This window comes from Aythya fuligula, chromosome 1 (assembly GCF_009819795.1).
Source record: "Aythya fuligula isolate bAytFul2 chromosome 1, bAytFul2.pri, whole genome shotgun sequence".
NCBI classification, from domain to species: Eukaryota; Metazoa; Chordata; class Aves; order Anseriformes; family Anatidae; genus Aythya; species Aythya fuligula.
In genome coordinates this window covers 85134409-85150820 of record NC_045559.1, presented here as the reverse complement: position 1 = coordinate 85150820, position 16412 = coordinate 85134409, and the positions used below count along the sequence as shown (strand labels likewise).

Sequence of the window (16412 nt, the reverse complement as noted above, 5' to 3'; positions counted from 1 at the left end):
CTAAAAGGGTAATTGAAATTCCCATCATAAAGAATTTTCAGTCCTGGATACGAATGTCAGAATACGGGGCCAAATTTCTTTTGTCTCCAAAGGTGCATCCCACTCGTAAATCTGTCCCAGAGACACAATGCAAACTTTTTGTTTTTATTTTTTAAAAAAAAAAAAAAAAAAAAAAAAGCAAACCAAAAAACAAAAACCAAAACCAAAAAACCAAACCCCCTAGCAATTTATAATTGGTGCTGAAGAGAAAATAAAAACTCTGGGCTCTGTGCTGTCAAATTTGGATGCTTTAAATTTGCGTGAGCTATGAGTGCCTCAGGCCGCCGCGGATTATTCTCAGTTTTGGATTGACTTCCCCCACCACTGGGTTTTTGTTTGCTGCCGTGATCTCTTTAGGATTCTTCAGGAACTGGACAAACCATCTCAGGAGTGCGGGTATGGACCGAATTTCGTTCTATGGCGTTTTTTTTTTCCCCCCTCCTACCGCCGCACCCCTTTGCTTAGGAAATTTGCCCTCAAATTTCGTCTCCCTTCCCTCCGCCCCCCAAGCTTTCGAATCCCGCCCTAAAAAAATAAAAGCAACCACCCCCCTCTTCTTTTTTTTTTTTTTTTTTTTTTTTTTTTTTTTTTTTTTTAAGCTCTACTGATCCGACACAGTTCCCAACCGGGAAGGCTGCCCAATTTGCCCACCGAGAACTACACCAGAGGCTGCCACCCTCCAGCGGGACACGAGCAGGGGACGGTCACAGGCTCCGCTTGGACGCGCCGCGGTGGGAGGACGGGTGGCAGGACTCCCCCGGGAGCTGTGAAGCCTCCCCCCCCTGGACCCAGGCTGTGGTGAGAGCTTAAGGTCCGGGTAGTTCTCAGTGAGGGAATTGAGTTAAGCAAATAATCCGCGGATTATTATTATTTTTTTATTTTATTTTTTAGTCTGCGGACTAAAATTTAGTGCACGGACTAAAATCCGGCCCGTCAGAGCGAGGTCTGTCTCAGTCTAAGATACATCTGGGTGAAAGCAAAAGGAAAAAAAAAATTAAAAATTAAAAAAGGAAAGAAAAAAGGAGAAAGGAAATAAAAGGAAAAAAAATATATATAAAAGCTAAGTGCACAAAGTAAAGTGTTTGGGCAGACTAACATTTAGTATGCAGACTAAATATGGCCGGGCAAAATGCACAGCAAGTCCACAAACAAAAACAAAAATAAAACACTGACAGGAACTTTTAAAGCAATCAAATACTACCCCACCGGCGCAGCAATTCATTTTTCTAAAATGAAACAAGACCTTTTGTAAGGCTATTTGTCCACAGGAGGGACCGAAGGCTCAAGTTTTCATTTTAAAAAATGAACCTGTTTTGGAGATAAACAAATGCAAAAGAAAGGCTTTACACACAGTATTACTCAAGGAAAATTTGCACTTGCATAACTCAAAACCTCTCGTTTCTGCAAAGCAAATGAAATTTCAGGCTGAGACCCAGGTCGCTGTTTTTCTTTTATGTTTTTTTGGATGAGTTACAAAAAAATCTCGGAATGATCATGTAAAATGGAAATGCTGACTCATCCAAAACCGCAGCTTTTGGTGCTTTTGTTTGCCTTGCCTCCGGGTTCCAATGAGTCCACACCTCACCAAAAAGCTGGGGGACCAGTGCGAGTTCCTTCTTTGCTCAGGCATGCTGGCGATGCTCGAAGGCCAACAGCCCGTGACAGGCAGGCAGCGAGGCCAGACACATCGCCTCTCTCCTTTCTATGTTACTCTGCAAATCGGTGTGAATTTTTTCATGCAACTCCCTCTTTGTTTATTCTAGGAGCTACCACCATCATCGACATCTCAAAAAGTGCTTGCCAAGCCCCTGGTGCACTCCTCGGCTCCCATCCCCAGATGACTTCAGTTTAGACGAAGCCTTTTGTGCGCTAGCAGAGCGAGCCACATTTTGCCTTCCTGATTTGAAACGGTTCCTACCAGCGTAGTGGAGTTCACACCCTTTCTGAATTTCAATTCCTTCCCCCCACACACACACACACAAGCGCACACACACATCGTAAGACGGAAGAAAAAAGCTGGAAAGCACGGCGTGCTCCCACTGCGCTTCACTCGCATCAGCATGCAGCCCTCGGAGAGAGCCACACGGGGCAAGGGCTGCGCATTGTTTTAGCAGAAAGCCTGCTCTGACTTCCAGTTCATTGACTTGCCACGCACAACACGGAGCTCGTTTTCTTGCACCAGAGCTCCCCAATGTGACACCAAGGTGCTCTTCCAGCCAGCGTGCGCGGAAGGGCATCGCGGGGAGAGCAGAGAGGCTTATTGAAACGACATCTGGTGCCAACGCATCGAGTCGGTGACACCACGGTTAAAAATTTCCTCAGCGGCCTCGGAGCCGTGCCCAGAACCACCCACACCCCCGATTTGAGGCTGACAGGCTGCGCACATCCCCTCGCCGTTTGTAAGCGCGTTTTGACGGCACATGCCCCGGACTGGCAAGGAGGGCGGCCGAGCCTCGCTGGAAACGCTTCGAGATTAGGTAACGGGGAGAGCTCCTCCCTTCAGCAGGACGCTCGTGCTGCTTTGCGAGCCACCAGAGCCGTCAGATGTGGGACGCGACCATCGGGTCGACTCGTTAAATGCAGTCGCACAGGGCAATTGCCACAACTCGACGACACGGAGCAGCGCTTCGGTCGCGCAAGTTAAACGCGACGTGTCCCTAAACAGGAGGAGGGGGAAGAAACGCATCCAAGAGATGCATCCAGACCGCTAAAATTTCCAAAAGGGATTTCTGAAATACTCCATTTTCCTATTGTTGCTATTTTTTAAAACTACGTGATACAAATGAAGATTAAACAAGTCCACCAAAGACGCACCGATTTGGGGATTTACCTTAAAATATATATAACCTCCCCAGCTACCTCCTCCAATTGAATCCCTGCGTTTTGTCCTTAAAAGCGTCTCAAAAATAGCAAATGCCTTAGTAGTCAAAAACGCCTGTCAGATGGCACTTCCGCAGGCGGGGAAGCAAAGACAGAAGGGTTAAGTGGCTTACAAATGAGCCAACTCAGAACTGGGAACAGCACCAAAAACCTGTCTCCAAAGCTCCTTCGCCTTGAGACCACACACTTCTCACTGGGCTACTGCCACCGAGGGCCTGGCAAACCCAGAACCCACCAGCATTTATCACCCAGGGCATGCTCTGCTCCTACCAGGCTCTACGGGAGGGCAGCACAAAGCCAAGCGGAACAAGACGGCTCCCCCTTCCCATAGAAAACCCCAAAAACCTCCCTCTGGGAAGGCTCCCGGCCTCAGCGGGGCAGCCACCACGAGCAGCTTAGACACGCTGCAACGGGACAGCAACCCACCAAGAGAAAAACAGAACTGGGCTCTTCAGAAGGAAGCAAGGGCATGGTTTCGCAGCAGGCAGTCACCTCCAGTTTGCATGGAAAAGATGGATCTGCCCTTTCCTGGCCATGCTGTTCTCGTCCCAGCACGTGCAGCTGGGGCTGAATGATCAGTCAGGTAGGAAAAGTGATCTAGATCCCAAATGCTTTTTATCTTTCCCCCCCTCAAGAGGTTTTTGGTATTATATAAACAAGAATGCAGAAGTAAGGCATCAAGAATACGCAGGTGGGAACTGGAAAGCAGACAGAATCACAGAATCACAGAATTTTCTAGGTTGGAAGAGACCTCAAGGTCATCGAGTCCAACCTCCAACCTAACGCTAACAGCCCTCCACTAAACCATTTCCCTAAGCTCTACATCTAAACGTCTTTTGAAGACTTCCAAGGATGGTGATTCCACCACTTCCCTGGGCAGCCTGTTCCAATGCCTCGCAACCCTTTCAGTGAAGAAGTTCTTCCTAACATCTAGCCTAAAACTCCCCTGGCTCAACTTAAACCCATTCCCCCTCGTCCTATCACCAGGCACGTGGGAGAACAGGCCAACCCCCACCTCGCTACAGCCTCCCTTGAGGTACCTATAGAGAGCGATAAGGTCGCCCCTGAGCCTCCTCTTCTCCAGGCTGAACAAGCCCAGCTCCCTCAGCCGCTCCTCGTAGGACTTGTTCTCCAGGCCCCTCACCAGCTTCGTTGCCCTTCTCTGCACCCGCTCAAGCACCTCGATGTCCTTCTTGTAGCGAGGGGCCCAAAACTGAACACAGTACTCGAGGTGCAGCCTCACCAGAGCTGAGTACAGGGGGACGATCACCTCCCTAGCCCTGCTGGGCACACTGTTCCTGATACAAGCCAGGATGCTGTTGGCCTTCTTGGCCACCTGAGCACACTGCTGGCTCATATTCAGCTGACTATCCACCATCACTCCCAGGTCCTTCTCTGCCTGGCAGCTCTCCAACCATTCCTCTCCCAGCCTGTAGCTCTGCTTGGGGTTATTGCGCCCCAGGTGCAGGACCCGGCACTTGGCCTTGTTGAACTTCATGCAGTTGACCTCAGCCCGTCGGTCCAGCCTATCCAGACCTCACTTCATGACGAACTTAAGCTAATTATGAAATTGCACCCAAAGAAACATCCAGTCTCCCTTACACCTTCCTATCTTTACAAAAGGTGAGACCCCAGTCCCAGAAGAGTTTGCAACTTCAATTGAAATGCAAGCCCACTAACAAGATTTCTCACAGGAGGCTCTTCATTTTTCATTTTCTTTTGTCATCAGCTATAATTAGGAGTGACAACACAAGCCATTTATCCATCTCACTGTTTGGTATTCCTCCTTGCATCTCCAGTATGAGCAGTCACTTGGAAGCATGACAAGCAAAACAATCTGCTTCAAAACCAGACAAGAACCAGGAGAGCAGGAGTAGGACAGGATGAGGACACGAGGCTGATTCTGGAGAGTGGAAAAAAACTGTCATGAGGGAGAGCAGACTCTTTATGGCCCATCCCACAGCGAGGACAAGGCAACGGGACGGCCTGCTGCAAATCCAGAAACACTCAACACTCAAGGAGCAGTGAGTAGTATGGTAAAATGTACACAAAGAGTACAAAGACAGACACAAAATACTCGGTCTGAAATGTTTACCCAGTATTTTATAATATTAGCAATTCATAATGTAGGTAGAAAAATGGATCGTAACCTCAACATCCAAAGCTACTCTATAATACAACACAACTGTGTTTCTGTACAACTTTGAACTGGCCAGTTGCTTCATAAAAGGGTCAGAAGGAATACGAACCAGACCCCTAAAATTTCATCTTAGACACTGTTTTCTTCTGCAACACTATTTTGGCTTGAAGACACGGATAGGAGAGCATGCCTAATGGTATAAATCACAAAAAAGTAAGCGCTTACGAAGTCAGAAGGGACCCTGCCTTAATCTGCTGTGACTTTATTGTGATGGGAAGGTCTGTGGTGGGAGGAAGCCCTTCTATATTCATCCAGAATATTCACTTCACCATACTGCCTGTTACTGGCAGGCAGGTGGAAAATATCCTTGGGAGGAAAAAAAAAATCCAAACATGTCATCTCTTCCACACAGAAGTGGCCTCAAGTACATAATTCGATTATTTACTACAGTGTTACTCAAACGAGATCCTTTACCAGCTGGAGGTGGGAATGTGGTAGGACAGCCATCACAGGCAGGCATGTTCCATATTTCTGGAAATACTCACAGAAGAGTCTTTGTTTTTCATAACCCAAAGGGCTTGGGACATGAAGGTAGCATCTGATTAATGCCAGGATAAAGGCCAGCTGTACTGGGGCCATGGCAAGCAATGCCAGCCTAACACAAGCTTATGAAGCACGCGTTTATACCTTTCTTCAGCCACTTCACTGCCCCTGGCCTCCTTCAAAAAGGCCAAAAGATTGAGAGAAAACTAACAAAAGCTGAAGTTCAACAACCCTGTGACATACAATCTTGCATTTGATCTCAGATTTTCTTTTGGGCTTTCCGGTCACACAATTATGAAGTGTGGATGAAGCTTAGACAGAAGAAGATAAATGAGGATAAAGATTAGTAGCAGAGATCAGACCGTGAGCTTTCAACAACAAGGCTCACAGAGCCGAGGTAGATGAAACACACGGAAGGGAAGTTCTGATCTTGTAAAAACAGCAGCAGCAAAGTCTCCAGAAAGGGAAAGAAACTTTTATTTGATGAGCTGATACATCTGAAAAAATATGGACAAGTTTTCTGACCCGTGCCACACCAGAAGACATGGTGTAGCCTGGCCATTTTCCTCCCCGGTTGTATCATTTGGTCAAATAAAAGATATCACCACTGCTGCAAAGCTTTGCTTCGCTTATAAGTTAATGCCCTGTACTCTTGGAAAAAGGCAGACGAGCAGCAGGACACATCTCCATGAATACAAGCTGTCCTACATTAAGAAAAAACAAAGGCAGGTCTGGGCAAAAAGCACAGCTACATACTAAATTAAATACTCCTGTATTCAGAAGAGGAACCCCTACACCCTTACCCCAACCCCAAAAGAACTAAAATGCCCCACGTTTATCCTTTTGGATAGGGGGAGCAGTGGGAAGGAAGAGACAAGTCCTGTGTTAGAAGGAAGATTCAATAGCTTGCTGGAAAGTTCAGATTTTCTTTTCTTTTGCTGGCTAGGGACACCGTAAACTCCAGTCATCTTCAGCACCATGCACGCAACTGGTAGAAAAACATGCATGAGCTTGGACAACATAGGACTGTATTGGAAAGAGGGGCTTTACGTATTTTATACTCAGAGATTAAGGCTCTCAAGTTACAAAAATATTTGAATATCAAATTGTCAGACTGAAAAACCAGGCTCTGTAATCTCATGTTATTGATGCAGCAGAAAAATATTTTTAGTGTTAGCTTGAATTCTCTCCTAAATTAAGATGACAGTCCCTTGTTAATGAGATGTTTGTCTTTATACTACAACATCATAGCAGTATGTATATGGATGATACCAATCCATTTCCACTGAAAACTCTGAGCTACGTCTATGAAGGCAGACTTCAAACTTTCATAAAACTTGTGCTCAAAATTCCCGTTTAAGCCTTGAACTAGATGAATCTGAGAAACAGGATCGCTTCATGGACTCATCCTTACTCAGCCTCAAACAATTTACCAAGTCATTTAAAAAAAGCTTGGAGGCCATCTCATTTTACAACACTAGCCACCATTTTTCCCCATCCAGTACATAACAGCCAAGTGAGCAGATCCCCACGCTACAATGATCCTCAGAAGGAAGACAGGTCTAAGCCTGTCAGAAACGCGCAGAGAGCAGACCTTCAACAGGTCCATCCAACACAAGTCCTCATCAGAGAATTTCAATTGCAACCTATACGTACTACAGCATCCAAAGGAAATTCTTAATTGCAACCTACACATACTTTTGCAGACCAAAGAAAGCTCCCTGAACCATACCAAAACAACAAGGGGAATGCCCTTGTCTCAAAGAGTTTATACCAGGGAGTGATTATATTTTCACTCAAGCCTGCTGAAAACCAGCTGCCTGGAAGCTTTTCCATACAGAAACCAACTGCTGAGTCCTCTGATCCTAACTAGTCCACAAAAATAACAGCCTTATCACTCCTAAGCTAAAGAGCTGCCGAAGGCTGCAGATGACAAAGCTTTGTGGTTTTGAGGCTGAAACTGCCCAAGTCCTGCTTGCAGCCAGCTGTGGCACTCTACTTACACGCAGTTATAACAAAAGCCATTTGCACTTTCTCCTTTTCGGTGTCATTCCTCTTCTGCTCATTAGACTGCATCTCTACAATCGCAGTTCAGTCTTCTCTTCTAGTCACTGTTCACAATTCTAACATCGAGAAACTCCAGAGGATGTGCACGTCCACTTCTGTGCCATCAGATGTTGTTCCGACACAACCGAGTAAGGAGGAACGAGCCGAAGTATTGCTGCCACTTGCTGAAATCTTTCATGGCTCAACACCAAAATGGTGAGAGGAAAGGATCTTTAGAAGTAAGTAAGGATGAGCATCACTGACAACACTATGCTGGATGATCCATTTTAGTAATTTAGCACATGGACAATAAGAAAAGTACAGATCTCATCGATGAAGCATCATGCCATGTAGTAGACTGCTTTAAGTGCTGTTGTACACACAGGTAATGTCAGGAAGAAGGTGCAGAATGAATTAAGAGTGAGAAGCTATGTTGCAAGTCCAGCTCTCCAGAAGTAATTGTGCCCTAATGTGGAACACAGATTTGATCTCCTCACAAACAAGCTCCTCTCAATTCCTTCTAATTGGCTTAGTTTCACCTGCGATCCTTTAGAAGGTCCAAACAACCATTCATTTATAATGTATATAAATAGAAAGGACTCTCAGTTTTTTTCTTGAAGCTTACATTTGCTAAAGATCTCTGTTGTGACCATCAAGTGCAGATAATAATTCTTAAGACTATTCAGGCAGAAGATGAGTTGCACAGCTAGATTAAATGCTCAACTCTACCTATATATACTACAGTAAATCTCAGCACCCCTGTTCCATTGGGTATTGGTTTAACCCCTCAAATACACAACACCTTCACTGCAGAAATTCAGAAGCAACCCTAGAATTCCTTGCTATAAGGCTTTGGGGCTTATTCTTGGGACTTTTACCATGGTGCAATTTTAAGCAGAAGAGACCAACTCCCAAGGATTTCATTTCCCCTATTTTTTTCTTGTTAATGTAAGATATTAAAAAGCACTGATGGATTTACTGGCCTCTCATTCTATTATAAACCACTTAATCAACCCACCGAAACTAGGTTATAGAAATACTAACCAGGGATTACTGGGGAAAAGGAGAAGTACAGTGGTGCATAACACACTGGAGAATCTTCCACAAAAATAGTGACTTACAGTACCTGACTTGGTACATACCTTGGTACGTACTGAGAATATACTGCAATTATTATCAGCCATTTCTCAGTCAGCAAATAGAAAATCTTAACAACCGGGCTTCAGTTGCTTAAGACTTGACTTCTAACTTACACTACAACCTAGAGGCTAATTAAACGATCAGTTTTTACCCTTTCCCAAACCAAGCACCCATCATTTGTCTATGTGGAAGATAGCTTAACTATGGGGCCATGTATTTACTGTAATGCTAGCGGTTTCTGCTTTGATCACGGAGGTTATAATATTGTCACTATTACTGCAATAGCCCTTCCTTTTGGAGGCTAGAGAGCAAAAACAGTCATAAGTAACTCCATGAGAAAAGCACCGCTCTCAAGAGCACACCTATAGGAGCACAAATATAGCATTTTTGAGAGAACCAGTTAAGAAACTGACTGTCAACCTTCACTGTCAGATTATGTAGCAGCATTACAGAAGTGTCACACGTCAGCGGAACGCTTTCTCATTTCTAAGTGACTTTCGTGCACATCAGGAGTTACAGCATGACAGGATTTAGATATATTGCAATCCACTACTCACACACACACACCATTGTTTAAAAAACGCCTATAGGCAACCTCATAAAAAATCAACAACCAATATATATCACAATACACTGCTTCAACACCTTCTTTATCCTTACCGAAATCAGGAGTTATTGGGTCCCCAGAATAGTTAAAGGCACCTAGTTTAGACTGAAAGCCACAGACACTGAACAATCAAGCTTAACTTCTCCAACTTTTAGTTTCAGCCCACATGTTGTTATTATCCAATTTGTATAGACTCACCTTAGTCCATGGATGTGCCTTAATCTGAGGGAATTTGAATTCAGTATAGTTTGGATTCATTTCTCTAATTTGCTCCCTTGTAGGCGTTCCCAGAACCTAGGAAGGAAAGAAGAAAGGATAAGTTATTTATGCTTGAGATTCACGTGGATCTCAGAGTCCAGCATAACCTCTTACACAGTGAGAAAACTAAACTGAAGGCAATCTGTACAACTAGTAAATTCATACAGCGTTGAGAACAAAATAACAAAACTTTCAGGTGGAAAGGACCTCCTCTCCTGATTCCACCTGGTCCGAGCCCCCTGCTCAAGCAGGGTCAGATACAGCAGGCTGCCCAGGACCACGTCCTGTTGGGTTTTGAGTGAGATCGATGTGATCCCCCCAAACCTTCTCTGCACCAGGCTGAACAGCCCCATCTCTCACAACTTCTTATCAAACGACACAAGATCTAGTCTAATTGCCTGTGACCCTTGCTCCAATATAAGTCTCTTGGTGGCAATTCATTCGTGCCCCAAAACCCAGTGTCAAATATTTTAATTCTCTTCTAGACGTTTTCACAAAATTCAAGTTTTTTATCTCAAACTCAGTGATATTTCAATAGGGAATAGAGTTTACTGTAATTTTAATGTTATAAAACAGTACTGCTGCACTTATTCAGAGATTGCAGCTCACCGCATGTGGCTGATTAAGGATCAGACCAGTAACACAAAACGCATTTTAAGTCAGGAACAACAGCCGTCTGACGAGCTTAAAAGACAAGCCAATTACTGCTTAGAGGCGCTGAAGTTTCCTTCTTTCCTCATTAGAAATGTGTTTTGTTTTTTTTTTTTCCCGTAGTTCAATGCAAAAGATGAACTTAGTTTAAACCTAGCTGGAAACATCTACAACGTGTGCTTCCTGTTTCCTTTCACAGATTTGTATTCCTCATTCCCAGAATGTGCCACAACGTTATTTGTGCGTGCAAATTCGTCGTTGTGTAAGGAATAATACACAGTCACACACCTCATTCTGGGGCTGGATAGATCCTGAAGGGATCCTGGAAATCCCAGGACAATGCAGTGTTAGCGTGTTACCATTACTAATCCTAAAAGAACATTCAATTCTACCTCTATAAAAGAGCTGCAACAAATTAGTGGAACAATCTTTCAAATAAACAGCAGGTAAAAAAGGAAATAACCCCCCATGACTTTTTCAGGCCATTAATTGCTTCTTGGACAACAGAAATAGCTGACAAGTCACGTGAAAGAAGGATCACACAACACCTGCCTCCTGAGCCTAACCGGGATTTAAATCCCACCACCTCTACAAGCCAAGGGTTGCGCCCAAAATTGACACGAGGATTTTTCTGTGTGCATCTGAAAATGCCTCTTACGCTTTCACCTCCCCACCCCGTCAAAAAAAAATAAATAATATTTAATAGCATTCCTAAAAATTGTAACTACAGTCACAGGCAAGAATTACATTTGTATATAGCCAAAATTCAGGAATCTGGCTTGGTTCCCAAGGCTGCTCAGAACGAGAGCCTACACAGTGCCAGCATCTTCAAGTAAAGACTGTTTATAGGATGGGAGAGATTTCGGATTAGATACGTAAGGACAGCTTCATGGGACGACCCAAGGACAACGCCCAGCCACACGTTTCACAAAAAGCCACATCTGTAACTGCAAATGGTGGGAGGGAGCAACTCCCTGAGCTCCAGCCCTGGTGACAAGGATAGCGAAGCATTTAATCAACAGTGCTTAAGGTCTCATGGAAGATTAGAAAAGGTATTGAAGAGGGATAACGCCGTATGAAAGAAGGGAAAGCCTGACCTTTTGGTTATATAGCCCCTGACATACAAAATAACTGTACAAAAGGAGAAGTGGCTTACATTAACTACCCAGTGTATTTACTTTGTTCTCTCTGGATTGCAGAGCCACGCCACTGGTGTCTGGGCGCTTTCGATTTGTGCTGCGAGTAGGCAGATTAAGGCAGAAAATGAAAAGGAAAGTACACAGGAAGAAAAAATGGCAGCTTTTAAGACTGTCAAATTCAAATCACAGTCCATGAAAAAAAAAAAAAAAAAAAAAAGAAAAAAGAAAGAAAGCAGGATGAATGAAGTGATAACCTACAAAATTGTACTGGCAACTTGACGTGTCTGGAAGAGGCCCTGTAGCAAAGGATGGAAACACCCCTGCAGCCTAGAAGATGGTTTGCCGCACAATTTTTAAATCATGCCTTACTGATTTACAGCATGCTTTAGGTACATCAGGAATACAATTGAGTAACCTTGATGAGTAGTAGCAATCATTTATGTTATCATAAAAACTGGGTAACTTTTTTTTTTTTTCTTTTAAGTCATGCATATGACTTATTTCTGTTTGAAATGCAAAGGAGAAGCATAAATTACTTGGTAGGTTTTTGGCAGAATTACTCTGTGAAACAACTGCTCCTGCTACACCAGCTCTGCAAACCCTGTGCAGCAGATGTTCCTTGCAGAGAGGTTTCACAGAACACGGAGGTTTTAAGGGACCTCTAGAAGTCATCTGGTCCAACCCCCTCCTCGTGCAGTGACCGTCAGCAAGAGCCAGTTGCTCAGGGCTGTGTCCTGGCAGCTTTTGAAGATCTCCAAGGATGCAGACACCACAGCCTCTCTGGTTGCTCCACTATTTGTCCACACCCTCACGATAAAACTATTTTCTTGAGTCCAGACTGAATTTCACGTGTCCAGTTTGTGCCCACTGCCTCTCATCCTGGCACTGGGCACCAGTGAGAAGAGCCTGGCTCCAGCTTCTTTGCATCCTCTCTTCAGGTCTTGCCTACATCAAAGAGCTTTTAAGAAATATTGAGACCAATACTTAATTATTCAGGTCTATGCACATTAGCACATGCTATTCTGCTCCTGTTTCTTGGGGACAGTCTCATGAAAGGTGGTATTTTCAAAGAGAAGGATGTTTTTTTTTTGACTGTACCTAGAATTTGAATGAATGAACGGGGACTACGCAAGACTTGTAAGAAGAGATCTTGCAAGTGAAGGCAACAGGCCGGCAGCCAAATGCTGTTACTCTTCATCCCCAATAGCTACCATCATCTCTTAAATAAAAATACACAGAAAAAGAAACTATCCAATAAGAGTAACCAAGGAATACACTTGTTGACGAGACAGATGCTGCTTTAATTCTCTCAGGTCAGAAATTGAACACCAGAGCTTTTACAAGTATTTGCTGGAAAGCTATTCCTTGACATTCACGTGTAATAGATGAAGAACCCTAAATACTTTTTCTTCCAAGAACAGGGTTCGTGAAGATAGCAGAATGGCATATATGTTAAGCTATATAGCTTAAGGTATGTATCTTAAGCAAATAAAGAAAATCTATAACCACATCTCTAACAAACACCATCAAGAAAATTCTGTATCTGAAGTTAAGTCCTGAATTTGATGACAAACAGCAGAATGATCTTCATTTTATGCACTTGCACCTGAATGTGCACAGAAGGATGAATAATATTCAGCTCCAAAGGATGCCTTAGTTACACCCCGGTACTGAAGACAGAGGCTGTCCACACCTGGCTTCACTGCACAAAAATGTGCAGGGTTATTTGAGACCAAAACCACACTGCTGCAACACATGAAGAGGAGGAAAACGCAAGTTTTGCACAAACCCCAGCGACATAAAAGCCTTTTCTGACATTGTTACTGCTAAACATTTGCCAAAAATATTAAAATCAGTTAAATGCATAGGTAGGAGGAGACTCTGGCTGGTGAGGACTGAAGTGAACTTGAGAGGGAAGAAGATGGTTATTTAATTCAGAAAGCCACAGTTACAGTGTTACGGTGCCCTCCCTGTGAAAACTCTGCAATCTTACAAGGAAATGTCCTCCAGGAAATCTGGGGTGTGTGGTTTACCAGATGGCATAATTAATACTTCTGTGAACATGTCTGCACCTCTTCAGAAAGTCGTTAGGGGTATGCCAAATTGTTCCTTAAATTCACAGTGCTGGAATCTCAAGCAGCAAACACAGGTCAGAGAAATAATGCTTTGAGAGGTCTACGGGAAAAAATAAACTTGCACGTTTTATACACGCAGTCTTTCAAAAGCATGCTCTTGTCAAAGAAAAAGGAAAGCCAACTAAATATAGAGATTTCTTCTATTCACAAACTCAAGAACAGCCACACAACAGGAATAGGAAGAAGCCCATTGTCACTGCTGACATGAGTATAATTGTTCATCAACTTTTCATACCGCCTGCCAGCGAGCACTGCAAGTGTGGAATAGCAGCACCAGGCACAGGAACAGCCAAGTTGTGATGTGGTGCGGGGTGGAAAATGCCAGAAGACTTCCTTGATGGGAGAGGAAAAGATGAAAGCCCGCAGCAGTGTCGCGCTGACGGACGGTCCCAGTGCCACACATTCGCTCAGCGCAGGACCACGTTTGATAACAAGAAGCCTCCTCTCCGACTGCTTGCTCTCCTGGAAGAGACAGCTCCACTCTCCCCATTAACTACTGCGAGTGAATTTATTTTATTTCAAAAACTGAGCCCAAAATAGTACCTTGACATTTGAGTGTGAGCCATATATTATAATTGCAGTCTATACTTAGCGTTCGGCTCAGTAAAACTGTCAGAGACCAAAAAGTTACACATGGCTAGGATTCCTGATACTATTGAGCTTGTCTTTTAATACATTTTTTTCCCTTAGCCTTCTTCCTAGCTATGGGAAGATGGTTTTAGTACTCTTCAGTGCAAGGAATAATTACGTAGTCCAGAGGAACTGAAAAAACAACCCCAAACCAAAAAACCCACAACCCTTTCCTACAATCGCAAGCTAGTCAATGCATCTCACGCTCAAGATTGCAGCACAGACAGGGAAAAAGTATTTCTGGGAAAGACAACGAAAAGGAGATTAGCAGATGTTGTCCTCCCAGTGTGCCAGGGCTGCTCAGATGAGTATTGCTGTTTCTTTCTTCCGACAAAGATTTTTCCCCCCCCCATTTTTTGAGGGGAGTAGGGGGGAAGGAACTAAACAGACCCTTCAAGAAGGTAAATATGCATGTAAATATTTATCTTAGAAAACCACGATGTTGCAGAAATCCCCTTTTGCAAGGGGAACACAGAATAATCACATTCTGAGGGAGCTGTGGTTGAAGATGGGTCAGTTGAGGGGGATACCCGTGATGGTTTTCCTCTGATGGTTTCAACGCTCTGCAGGGCTGCGGGTGGGTGTGGGGAGGACCAGGAATTCCCCCATCCAAGCTTGCACGGCAGGCACGGCCGTCCTGCAGGCACCACGGCTGCATTCCTTGCTGTGAGCACAATGTCAGGGAATTAGGTAGCAGACCTCACCAACAGCATCTCCAAAAATCCCCTCTTGCAGGCTGAGACCTCTTCTTTTGAGCTGCATTGAGCAATATCCTGATCGCGTGGTAGATGCGGCAACTGCAACCACCCTGGGCTGCTGGAAGGAGCAGTTTCACCTCTCCAGCAGTGAAGGGACCGCTGCTCTCTCAGGCGTGGCGTTTGCTCCGACGTAATTTCTTTACCTGACCACTGATGAAGCCTGAAGTGCTGCTGTGCCTGCTTCAGGAACTAGCGCATTTCTGAAGGAGACGTCACTCGAAAGCCAGTAGGGGCGCGAATTACAACAGATAGATCGGGTTACCCACTTGAGATATTCCTAGCGGTGGGATAACCTAACATTTAGAGTAGCCAGCAAGAGCTAAAAATACTAAGGAAGAGTCACCATCCAAGATAAAACCTTGGAAAAAGCACATCATGTAATTTCTCTCCTGTAATGGTGAAAGTACTCAAGAAGAATGTGCTGAGATTAATTATTTCTTCAGACGGAGCTCCGAGACAGTATTTCCCCCTATCAAATATCCTTTTGTCAGGGGTAAGTGGTCAAATATCTCCTTCTCCCAGCCAGACTAAGAACATCTGGAAAGACTGAAGAACTATTACAGAAACAAGGAAGGAAAGAAAGCAGTATTACTATGGAAAGACTGAAGACTAAAGAAATATGAACAAGAGAGAAAGAAGCTAAAAATAAGGACTGCAGGGATGTCATCGGTGCCACGTGAGACAGGAGGACTTGTTTAACGTGGTGGCATTTCCAAGTCATTCTCCAGTCTCATGCAGGAGCTTCACATCCAGATGTAGCATCCAACTGATGTATTGCGAAACGAACTCTGAATAATTGCAGTTGAGTAAGCAAGTGAGAAATTCATCTTGGCCTGAAGCATGCTACAAGACTGATTGCTGCTCTTCGTCATTCTGAGCTGATAGGAACCAGCAGAAAGTTTCTAAGCTGACCTCTTTCAGGGGATTCAAGTCAATTTAATGGATCAAAGTCAGATGCGTTTCCAAATGTGTGGGTAACTATTTTTACTCTAGCCCTTTTGGGGAACTGAAAATACTCCATTTTCTCTGCCCCTCAATGTCAGACATACATACCAAGGAAGCCATTTGAAAGTGAAGCTCCAAGACAGTCACAGCATAACGAGAAGCACTGCTCCCAACCTGCAACTCTGTAGAAAGTCCGTGGCTGTTCTAGCATCACTGAATGGTTTGGGTTGGAAAGGACAACAAAGATCACCCAGTTCCAATCTCCCTGCCATGGGCAGGGACACCTCCCACCAGCCCAGGTTGCCCAAAGCCCCAGCCAGCCTGGCCTTGAGCACCTCCAGGGATGGGGCATCCACTGCTTCTCTGGGTGACCTGTTCCAGTGCCTCACTACCCTCAGAATAAAGATTTTTTTTCCAAATATCCTCCATTTCAAGCTATTACAGCTTGTCCTATCACTACACTCACCCATAAAGAGTCCCTTGTCATCTTTACTGTCGGTC

The 16412-nt window shown here is 44.3% G+C and overlaps 1 protein-coding gene across 2 annotated transcripts in view; it reads right to left on the bottom strand.

Moving 5' to 3' along the window:
* GSK3B (glycogen synthase kinase 3 beta) overlaps positions 1-16412 on the bottom strand; it is a 127535-nt gene that overhangs the window by 13478 nt on the left and 97645 nt on the right. For both annotated transcript variants that reach the window (XM_032196400.1, XM_032196408.1), the window contains exon 8: positions 9594-9689. In XM_032196400.1, coding sequence (XP_032052291.1) covers positions 9594-9689 — 96 coding nt within the window. The remainder of the gene's footprint in view (positions 1-9593; positions 9690-16412) is intronic.